Genomic DNA, 12,099 nt, shown 5'->3' on the forward strand with positions numbered 1-12,099 from the left:
CTAATAGAAGGAGCCCATAAAAACACCAAAATACTATTTCAGAGACTGCTGTCTCCCTCTTCAGGTAGATGAATGAGAAAAGTTACAGAAAAGGTGGTATTTATACCAAGAGGTCCATCCACAGGTAAGCCCATTTAGGTCACTCCCGCTGATAATCTTCCTTTAATCTTCTTAAGCGTTGGTTGAATGAAAACCTGGTCGACGATATCTGAGTCCCAAGCTTCCTTTGAGATATTCATTCCCTGCCTCTCTTTGATCAAGGCCGATTCCATCATTTGACTCGTGTACCGGCAGTTGCTGCTATAAATTATATGTGACAAATTCCAGTTTATACTATGGTTATGTTCATTTAGATGGTTGAAAATAGCCGAGTTCTGTTGTCCATACCTAACTGACCGTTTGTGTTGTATTAATCTCTGGGGAAGTGATTTTCCTGTAAATCCGATGTAAGATTGGTCACAGTCCAGGCATGGGATTTCGTAAATGCCTGTGTCCTTGGGGGATGTCTTTTGTTAGACGTTAATCAGGGATTTGGCTAAGGTAGTTGGGTAAGTAAATGCAAAAGGGTTAGATTTTCCGAGGGTCTGGGACACCGTCTTAATCCTGTCCAGGTGTGGAATTTTAATTTTATTGTTGGGTGTGTCTCTGGTCTTGTCTTGAGGGGATCGGTAGAAAATTACGTTTGCTTTGGGAATTGCTTTCTCAATTGTATGGTCAGGATACCTTAAAGACGAAAACTGTTTACGAATTAGTTCAAATTCTTTTTCCAGGAAATCTGGAGAACAAATTTGTAAGGCTCTTAAGAATAGATTGCTGGCTACGCCTATCTTGATAGGAATGTCATGATAGCTGAAGTAGTGAATGTATTATAGTGAGAACGTTGGTTTTCTGTATATGGTAAATTTGTATTCTGTCGTGTCTCTGATTATTCAAACATCAAGAAAAGGAATTTTGTTGTCTGTTTCCCATTCAACTTTAAATTTGATGCTGGGCACTAATGCGTTTAATTTTGAAAAGAATTAATTAAAATTGCCCCATTTATTATCCCAAAGTGTTAGAATATCATCTACATATCTCATCCACAGCATGTTCTTGGGCTTTATTGCATTTATTACTGTAGTTTCAAAGTATTCCATGTACAGATTGGCTAAAACAGGACTTAAAGGACAACCCATACTACACCCGAATTTTTGCTTACAGAATGATTCCCCGAATGAAAATATGTTATTAGATACACATAATTCAACTAACTTTATTATTTTGTCTAGCGCCAATGGGAAAAGATCTGAATCAGGGGATAGTTTTTCCCTCAAAAAGTTAAGAACGTCCTGTACTGGTACTTTTGTGAACAGGGAATCTACGTCAAGGCTTAAATGAATATAACCATAGTATAAACTGGAATTTATCACATATGATTTATAGCAGCAACTGCCGGTACAAGAGTCAAATGATGGAATCGGCCTTGATCAAAGAGAGGCAGGTAATGAATATCTCAAAGGAAGCATGGGATTCAGATATTGTCGACCAGGTTTTCATTCAACCGACGCTTAAGAAGATTAAAGGACGATTATCAGTGGGAGTGACCTAAATTGACTTACCTGTGGATGGACCTCTTGGTATAAATACCACCTTTTCTGTAACCTTTCTCATTCATCTACCTGAAGAGGGAGACAGCAGTCTCTGAAATATAGTATTTCTCTCTCTCTATTTTGGTGTTTTTATGGGCTCCTTCTATCAGATATGATATATATATATATATATATATATATATATATATATATATATATATATATATATAATGTATATATATATTATACCGCACAAAGCAACAGTGTCTTATCTGGAAAATGTACTTAATTATTCCTAATACTTACTGTAATATCAGATACTTAAGTTTTATCTCGTGGCTCCATTAAAGTAAACATTTGTTTATTAATTGTTGTCAATATTTTATCAGTTCATTTGAGCCTCGAATTCTTGGTTCGAGTTATGTATTGTTGCGCGTCCCCCACCGAATGTTGTTATTTGCTAATTGGTACTCCGCCCATGAAAAGTTCTCTTTACTTTCATGTACGAGTGCTTTGGTAGTTTCATCTGCCTCATGCCACGTTGGACTATTTAAGAGGCGATTTACTTATTTTTCGTCTGGATGGAGGGAAGATTGCTTTCGGCTCTCCTGTAGAGAAGTTCTCGCCCTTTTTCACGGCCTTTTGATGAGTGTGGCGATCACCACCTTGCACCATTGCTCTGCTACGTATATTTTTTTGGAAGTCTTGCTTCGAGTGGACTCGTCTGCTGCTGAAGCATCAATGTCCTTTTGTGGCTGCGGTTGCGTTCTCGTGCTTCAAAGTGCTACCGAGACCATCGTCATCGTCCACGTCTTGAGTCCTCTCGACTAGTTATGGTGACGCCTCTAGAATCATCCTACAGACGGCCGTTGTCTCGAGATCTTCTGAGAGTCGCTAGGAGGCCTTTTGGTCGTGAAGAAGAGTAAGCTTCCGATTATGTGTGTTCTTTTTATCCAAGAATAGACTCCTTTCCTTGTGGTTGGGCAATAGTGTCCTGGGACGACTAAAGCCCGAGTGCCATCGAAACTATCACTAGTTTGCTAAACTGCTTCAGTGCTGGGATTGTGTTTTTGTCCGTACCATGGGAACATATATATATATATGTAATGGTACATTACTGTAAATATTGTGTTCACTTAGGTTAAGAATTTCATTCTTTAATCTCTCACTTATTACTGACTTAGTACGGAAGTTGTTTTTTCTCTCTTCTCCTCGACACTTTCCCTCTAACTATCATTTGAGTGAAGGTTAGGTGTGAGTCTGAATGGGAGTGTATGTGACTGTGCCCTCAGCCAATAATTCGAGGATGTGTGCAGGTAACTTCTTGTAATAAATTTGGATTTTTACGTTCGTTTTTCAGTTATCCCCTCAATAAAGTGTTTTTTATTGTCTGTATTGCTGGTAAACTTTACTCTTTAGCCTACAAGCTATCGTAATAAAAGTAATTTTGTTGGAAGGCCCAGTAAACGCCTGGACAAAATAGTTTAAATTCAAAGTAAAAATTTGTTTTTGTTAAATATCTCATCAGAATAAGAGTTCTTAACATTACGAATATTTTCTGCAGTGATTTATTTTTGCCAAGCAAATACTCTTATCATATTAAAGGGGTAAATCCAAATGGTCGAGGTAATATCATATACGTTATTAAAGTAGCGTTGTTTATGCCCATCTTAATAGCATTTTTTTAGCTAGTAATTGATGTGGCAAACTGAGATAATCCTTGGTAGGGGTTGGAACAAGTCACAATCATAGGCATTTTATTATTATTATTATTATTATTATTATTATTATTATTATTATTATTATTATTATTATTATTATTATTAGTTATTATTATTATTATTATTATTATTATTATTATTATTATTAGTTTTGTTAAAGATGATGGCAGCATCAGTGGAATTGATTTTATATATGGTCTTTTCAATTCTTCTTATTATTCTCGTCTCATCAGGGCTGATATTTGCTAATAGCTGGCCGATGTTCATACCTTGGTTAAAGAAATGTTTTCTAGAAATACTAATTTATTGATATGATAAAAAAAGACGTCACTCTTTTACAAGGGAGTATTTCACAAGAAATAGAAAGAGGACGAACGAGCCCTTCGTAACATCATCGAAAGGAACGTCTCCCCGACGGACCCTGCTCCGTATCCCTCTTAAGTAGGACTGAAGAGGGATACGGAGCGGTATCCGAAAGTCTCTCCTTGAATTTTTACCATTGTACAATAATATATTATAACACTACTGGGACTTTTGATTGTCAATATTATAGCCTCGTTACGGAGGTTCCTTAGTTCATTATTTTTATTATTATTATTATTATTATTATTATTATTATTATTATTATTATTATTATTATTATTATTATTATTATTATTATTATTATTATTATTATTATTATTATTATTATTGCTACATTCATTTTGTAAAGGTCTGAAATACCATTATCTTTCAAAGCATATTCCTGTAAATTGGAAGGATTATGTAAATTTTTTTTTCTTTTTTAAATAAAAGAAGTGTATTGTAGACACATATACGAAAAATCATTGCAAGAATTGATCAAACCCAGCATCACAATGTATTTGCAAACTAACATGTAGGAAGTTCTCACCCTCATTACGATATATTTACAGAAATTGTATTTTAAATCATTACTGAGGTCAAGTCTCATAAAAGCTCTCATGGTGTTCCTAAGCTTCCTTCAACACCTTAAACCGATCTTGACCCAGTATATATGTATAAATCATTACATTGCTCAAAGGAATATGAGAGTCAAAATAGATTTGAATGGTGCGATATCGCTCTGTATCTAATGCAACGAAATTTACATTTGACATGATACTTATTACATAATCATTGAATTGGTGTTAATTTTTTTTAGGCGTTACCGGAGATGCGATAGAAACCAAGAGAAGCATCAGTTTTCTTTTGTTACCGGTGAAATTCAGCATCACGCCTCAAATATCGTTTTCTGTGGTGGGCGATGAGTAAGAAAACGTGTTAGTTAATAATAAGACAAGGATAACGCTAGCGTTATTCACTATCGGCTTTTATTATCGTTCCTTTCATTCTATATATGGTTTAGTCGGCATTATAGCATAAAATGAGAGTTAGAAGAAAGTTTTTAACACTGAAATTTATTTCATCGTTAATTAAGGTATTTCATTTTGGCTTTCCACTTTAAACTTGGCAACGTCACAAATTTGATTATCGTTGTCATATATAACCAGGATTACAGGTATTCTAATGAATGAAAACTTGTGGACGCTGATGTTTTAACTATCTTTTAATTCGTTTATTCATTTGCCAATTATTCAATTAACATTCGTTTGAATTGTGTCGTGTTTAATAAGTAAAACCATTTTAGTGACCAATGAAATTATGAGAGGGTATAATAATAATAATAATAAATCACCATTCACTGAATGTTCTTAAGCCGATATAATATAGCGTCTTTTTATTTAATCGGAATTAATTCATTTGATTTTGCAGTTACTCTGTAAAGGCTGGACTTTATTTATTTTTTTCGTTAATGTTTTAGAATCCTTATTTTCTGTTTCTCTTTCCTACGAAGCGATTCTGTGAAGGATGATTCGATTTGATCTTCTATTTCTTTTCCGGGAGAATGTCCCTCGATTATGCTAATATATTTCTAAAAACGTTATTTCACTTCATAGTACAAAGTAAATATTCTCTCTCTCTCTCTCTCTCTCTCTCTGATGAGTACGTAATGAAGTAATTAAGAGGTTGAAGAAAGGAAAGAGTCCAGGTGAGGTTGGATGCTGGTAGTGATATATATATATATATAGTATATATCATATATATAATATATGTATATATATAGTATATATATTATATATATATATATATACATATATATACACACACACACACACACACACACACACACACATATATATATATATATATAGATATATATATATATATAGATAATATATATATATATGCATGTATGTATGCATGTATCACCTTGTTACGAACTTTCTCCAGTCCATCCTTATCCAGTTGATCACGGGTGGCTTACAGTGTGACCATGCCAATAACATTTCTGGCAAAAGGAACCTGTAAAGCAAGTAAAGGATAACTGGGCTAACATCTCAAACTGAACTTCCGCTGACGTGTTAAGAATTCCCCCCTCGTCGCAATTGCTGCGAGAGGTTCAGAAGGCTCTTATAGTAGTCGTGTTAGTTTACAAGGACTGGGGGGAGAGGAGAGGAGCAGGAAGAAATGCTGGTAAGAGAGAGAGAGGTGAAAGGATGTTTGCAATCTGTGCGAGAGGCGGTATCCTTCAGTAATGGATGAAAATCCTATTAGGACGTGAGGGAAGCTAGTGAGAGAGAGAGAGAGAGAGAGAGAGAGAGAGAGAGAGTTGTAGGTTGTTGAGGAACATGACGCCACCGGGAGTCGAAAGCCGACTCGTGTTGCTAGGTAGGATTATCCTCGAAAAAGAATGTCCAGCTCTCTCTCTCTCTCTCTCTCTCTCTCTCTCTCTCTCTCTCTCTCTCTCTCTCTCTCTCTCCTTTGGCCTCTTATACTTGTTGCAAGCGTTGATTATGTGATATAAATAAGAACGTTATGGACAATTTTTTTTTCCCGGCAGATTAAAATCCCGTCTCTTTCTCATTATTAAAATTCCCCTTTAATTGCATTCATAGAAGCAGGGAATGACCAAGAATACCACAAATTGTAAAATTATTTCATTTTCTTAAAATAAGTCACTTCTATCCTCGTACGTATTTTCGTATCTTCCAAAATACGCATTTTCATATTTTTTAGATTTAAAATTATTTTATTTACGTAAAACTACTATGAGATTCAGGGCTTCTGTAACGCGGTTTTTTGGGAATAACTTTTTATGTATGCATTTCATAGATATAACGCTTATTCAGAATACACATTATATCTACACATAAATTTTGACTGTATTCTGCATTACGTAGGTTGAATAAATTTGGTACTTATAATGTAAAAGTGACCTTTTTTGAAGACGGGCCAACTTACTCAGGGATAAGGTTTCGAACGCACTCGTTACGTATCTTATGACAGCATTTCTTCCCTCTTTCTCGATGGATGATTGGCTATACGTAACGAAGGCTATACCTCTGGCAACAATGACAAAAATTTAAATACAAGCAAAGCAGTACACCTTTAAGAACTCTGAATCCTCTCCACTGATAATTGTCATAATGAACAAACCAACAAAATATGTTAATAAATACAAAAACACTTTGATTATTAGTCTAACTCCCAAAATAAGTGTCCTAAGAAATTATAATCTACTTTATAGGTCACAATCAGATTGACAAGATGTAGGGAATAGTTGGTAATTTTCAAAGACATAGTAGACAAGCTTGATTTGATAACTGCTGTATCCAATGTCAAGCAATTTTATTTATCGGCTATCTACCTATTTACTAAAAAAAAAAAAAAAAAAAATAGACGGTATCGTATTTTGGCTTTAAACCTTCACCAATAATTATCGTCAGAATGATGACGTCATGAGGCTCCACCCACTTTGGCCTCGTTATAATTCAGGATAACAATGAATGCTATCATGGCCATTGTTGTATTAGAAAATCTAACTTCTGGCTATAAAAACTCATTTCTCGAGTAGTTGTAAGTGCTAAATGATCCTCAGGGATCCCAAATCCCAGCAGTTGGCCTAAACGTTTAATTCACGTATATTGCTGCTATTACTAATTTTGCGGCACTACTGCTACAGTAGTATTACTACGCTAGGACAGATACCTCACCCACATCTATGTATCGTTCCGCCATTCATAAAGTCTTTATACCCAACTGGTCGTACAGACTAAAGAAGACGAAAAAAATTATATCGGATGATCCGTTGGTCTGCTGGAGATTTTAGCACAAGTAAGCTTGTATTTACTTTGGATAAAAATCTTATTTTAACAAAAAATAGCTTTATATAAAGACTGTTTACATACAATCTCTCTCATCTCTCTCTCTCTCTCTCTCTCTCTCTCTCTCTCTCTCTCTCTCTCTCTCTCTCTTGGTGGCATAGTGAATAGTTAATGGAAATGTTCGAAATCCTGAATGACATTACAAGTATTATAATCACGTTACGCTAAATACAAATCAGACCATAAACATTGGATTTAAACTAGAAACTGAATAATTACCTATTCAGACTGTATGGCCACGGGGTTTCTCTTGACTGTATAAAGTTGCAAGTCGTAAGACAAATGCAGTTTTGCAACCACGGGGACAATTCCAAATTCTGTTAGCCATTCTTGACTACTATGGGTTTCAGAGCCGATGGAATAAGGTGAATGGATTTCTGTCTAGTGGATGGGCGGGGCAACATTTCGTAAAACGATGTTTACCTTGCTTACATAATGAATGTTTTTCGACTCTTGGCTCGCAATCATTGGCCATGGCGTCGGCTAGATCATTTTTACTCTATAAAAATTAAAACTATCGGGTTTAGGTTATTGATAATGCTGACAAAATTTGTGTGTAGTTGTAAAATATACATATGTCAACTTTCAGCTACCTCCGATGCTTTGATAAGGAGCAAAATCCAAAAAACCGTGTTACAGAGGCCCTGAATTTCATAGTAGTCACTTTTATCTTCGAACATATTTCATCTTTTTCAAAATACGTATGTTCATATTTGTCAAAATCATCTTTGACTAAGTTACTACCAAAAATTCCATACGAAACGACTTCGTAAAACTGGGAAGCACTCCAGGAAAGAAAAATTATGAAAATGACAATATTTAAGCTTTGTTATATCCTAGCACTTTGATTGTTCTAAACAAAGCAAACTACCGTCCGTGCATTGCATCGCCAGTATCCAGAAGCACTATACTCTTGATTCATACAGGAATCCCATTGATATTTATCTGAACTTCGAGTCTATTTACTCAGTTGTTTCATAAAACCCCATTGTGACCTAACCCAAGGAAGAGGTAGCTGTTCCACCAGGATTGAAAATGGACACAAACGACATAATATGCATATGCACGAGAAATTTTGTCGTGGAGAAATGTTGAAAATCTCGGCAATCGACGAGATACAATTTTATCACTGGTGCTGGATAACCTGAACAGAATTGCAATAGGTGACGTCAACCCTGCGATAACCAGCTGTCTCGGAAATATAATGAGCAGGCTAATTACCAACTGCAACCGATAAGACAATATGAGATTCTCCTTAATCTGAGAATTGTCGCACGCAGATTTGCAGGTTAATTAGCGACCCTCCTATCACAGGCTTATCTTTAACCTTGTATTTTTCATGTACGAATTAAATATAGCAACTACTCGATCCACGACAGTTAACATGTTAAAAACCACTTCGTTCTCCTCTTTTATGAAGTCGTCTGTCTGTCTCTCTCTAGGAATATCCTTTTTAACTTACCTTTAAAGCTTTAACATCAACTTGATAATTGTACATTCTCTTCTGTGGTTAATTTTTTGTTATTCCTTTTAACCATTTCTTTGACAATAATAAACAAATGGAGATAGTAAGGGTGAAAATAATACATTTTTAAGTTTGCTTTTCATGTGTTGCAGCTCTCTCTCTCTCTCTCTCTCTCTCTCTCTCTCTCTCTCATATGTTTATATGGAGATTTTTACTCTTCAGTCATATCGCAAACATTAAAGCGGTTTAGGATTTAAGACTTCGATCAAACAAGTAATTAAATATAAACATTGAAGCTTTGTAATGAAATATGCAAAATAGTCCTTTGCCGCCTATTTTGATCCCATTAGAAATTCTGTTTGTGTCTGCATAATAAATACTAGGACTGCCCCGAGAGAGAGAGAGAGAGAGAGAGAGAGAGAGAGAGAGAGAGAGAGAGAGAGAGAGAGAGAGAGAGAGAGAAAGCAAAAACGGGCAGACAGGCGGTCATTAGGGATACAGACATACCAAAATAGAGAATAGCAGAGAGAGAAAAAAGAAAAGACAGACCAGCCGAAACGAAGGCGCTGCCAGATGCGCATTAAAAAAGAGAGAGAGAGAGAGACGCAGGAAATAGGAAGTGGAATGTCTTTTTTCGCTTACTCGGGGAATATGCCTACAAACTACTTTGTTGTTGTTGTTATTCTTGTGTTGGGGGGGGGGGGGGGGGGGGGGGGGGGGGGGGGGGGGGGGGGGGGGGGCTTCTTAAAAGGTCTGAAAAAGGTGTTTCGCGTCGAGTTAAAGATACAGGAATTTTAGGATAGGATATTTATGATTTATTCATTAGACTGAAAATGTAGAAAATAAATAACGTTCATGTTAAACAGTACAGAAAAATTATTTTTAATAAATTATAGCGCATTCATTTTAATTTTCGTTGGTGAAACAACGCTCTATGTGACCGTAGAATTTAGCACGCCATCGAGTAAGCTAAAGGTCGGATCATTATTTTTTTTACAATGACCGATCTGTGAAAGTGCTTTGTACTTTATAAGTAGTGCAAGTGTCAGTTATGACTAGTTGGTTACCACGTAGGGCAAAGTGTGGTAATGAATTTCCTTATTGATATTCTATTCCTTATTGCCAAAATTGTCATGTTTTTTGCAATGCATTGGATGTTTTTAGTCGATGTCCGTTAATATGCAATGAAACTTATTGTTTAATTTAAGAATTTTAGTAATTTATTAACCACGTAATGTAAAATTGAATTATTGTAATACCACTGTTATGTATTCATGTTTGTATGACGTCATTCAAGAATTAATCATATCTTTCATCAACATTAATGTTATTTTCGCTTTTGCAGGCTTATGATTACCTAACCTCATCTTCTTTATTCCATGGCTGGCCTTCGGATTAAACAGGTGAGTAATGAATTATTCATATTTCCAAATGCATGCTTGAAGGCTGTTTTTCATTTGAACGACGGTGGTGAGTCAATATCTTCCTGCTTGCATTGGCTCTCGGTACCCAGAGTTAGGTGTTGCAATAACAGGCGTTTTTTAAAATTCATGTGAGGTAAATAATCACTCACTATCAAGTAAATAAGCAGTCAGTATTCGAGGATTTCGCGAAGACTAAGATTTATTTTTCGATTCTGTTTTTCAGCATTGTTCATGGTAGTTCCAGAGCGTTATCATTTGCACGCTTTCGTCGGGGCAAATAAGCAAGCCATTATGTTTTGTACTCGTGTACTTGAAGTATTTCATACAAGTATATACGTAAGTGCAGGTAGATAGATATACAAAAATATTTAATGCTTGATGCTCTACGTTGGATATATTAGGAATTGGATAATTATCCTCTTTTTAAGCGCTTATGTTTTCTACTCATGTACCTGAAGTATTTTATATTTATACAAGTATATAAGTACACATAGATAGATATACAAAAACATTTAATGCTTAATGCTCTATATTGGATAAATTAAGTTAAGTCGAACATATTAGCCAAGGATCACCACTTCATCTTGTGAAATAAGATTATCTTCTTTTTGCATTTGTACAAATTGAAGGAACGTGTTACTATAGTAGATTCACATCAACCGTGCATCTGATGTCTAGGCCAGTCCCTTACGACGCTCCTGATTGGCTGTTGATAAGACAGTCACTGGGCTCGAAACTCTCAGTCTCTCGAGAGTGTTCACATAGACAGGATGTATATTCCACCTCACCTGAGGGATACGTATTTCAAAAGTATCCTGCCTATGTGAGCACTCTCGAGAGACTGAGAATTTGCAGCCCTGTGATTGGCTTATCAACAGCCAATCAGGAGCGTCGTAAGGGACGGGCTTAGACATCACATGCACGGTTGATGTGAATCTAAGATAGCCACAGGACCGCGAAGGTCTGAGTAGTTTTCCAGAGTAGAGGATGGCCCCAGGGAGACACAGTACAGTAGTTACTGTGTTTTTCTTCCTTAAACTGCTGATTCTGTAGTAAACGTCCAGAAACCCAGCCACTTCGTAGCCTATAAATACAGAAGCATGATAAGCAAGGCTTTGATCTCATCCTTCCATTAAAAACACAGCGAAATTCAACTTAGTCTTGCTCGGACTCTGGCAAGTGCAAAGTATAAAATTACATTTAATGTTAAAGCCAACAATCTTTTTTCCCTTTTTGCTAGATAACTTAAAAACGTAGTTTATAAGTCCTCCATGAACGCGAGAGAGAAAGATATATTTTTGCGCAATTATTTTTTCGACCCTGTTCTCTCTGAACAAAGTCGAGTTGGATTTATTTTGCGTTGCAGGGCGTAATTCCCTTGGTAAATTCGTACCCCAGAACTATTGTTTCCATTTTGTTGTGCCACATGTCTGCAGTGACAAAATGCACAAGAGGTCATTCACTTAATCGTCACCATCGAATTTTTTTTCAGAAGTAACTCTGACAAAATGTCTGGGCAACGTTATTTTTACATTTTAAGGCAAGTGTGAGAGTATTTCAACTTCGCCCACCCACCCTTCCCCAAATAAATTGCGGACACATGAAATGAACCCCCAACCCCCGCCCCCTCACCTCATCTCGTGTAATGAGTTTAGCTGTAAATTGCGTTAGAGGCCACGCCCCAAAATGAAATGG

General features: G+C 36.0%; 1 protein-coding gene across 2 annotated transcripts in view; it reads left to right on the forward strand.

The window, feature by feature from the left end:
• LOC135224123 (uncharacterized) overlaps positions 1 to 10,394 on the forward strand; it is a 402,902-nt gene extending 392,508 nt beyond the window's left edge. For both annotated transcript variants that reach the window (XM_064263017.1, XM_064263018.1), the window contains exon 3: positions 10,326 to 10,394. In XM_064263017.1, the coding sequence (XP_064119087.1) occupies positions 10,326 to 10,333 (8 nt within the window). In that variant the 3' untranslated portion in view covers positions 10,334 to 10,394. The remainder of the gene's footprint in view (positions 1 to 10,325) is intronic.
• The last annotated feature ends 1,705 nt before the right edge of the window (positions 10,395 to 12,099 follow it).

The sequence above is a fragment of the Macrobrachium nipponense genome, chromosome 10 (assembly GCF_015104395.2).
Source record: "Macrobrachium nipponense isolate FS-2020 chromosome 10, ASM1510439v2, whole genome shotgun sequence".
Taxonomy (NCBI): domain Eukaryota; kingdom Metazoa; phylum Arthropoda; class Malacostraca; order Decapoda; family Palaemonidae; genus Macrobrachium; species Macrobrachium nipponense.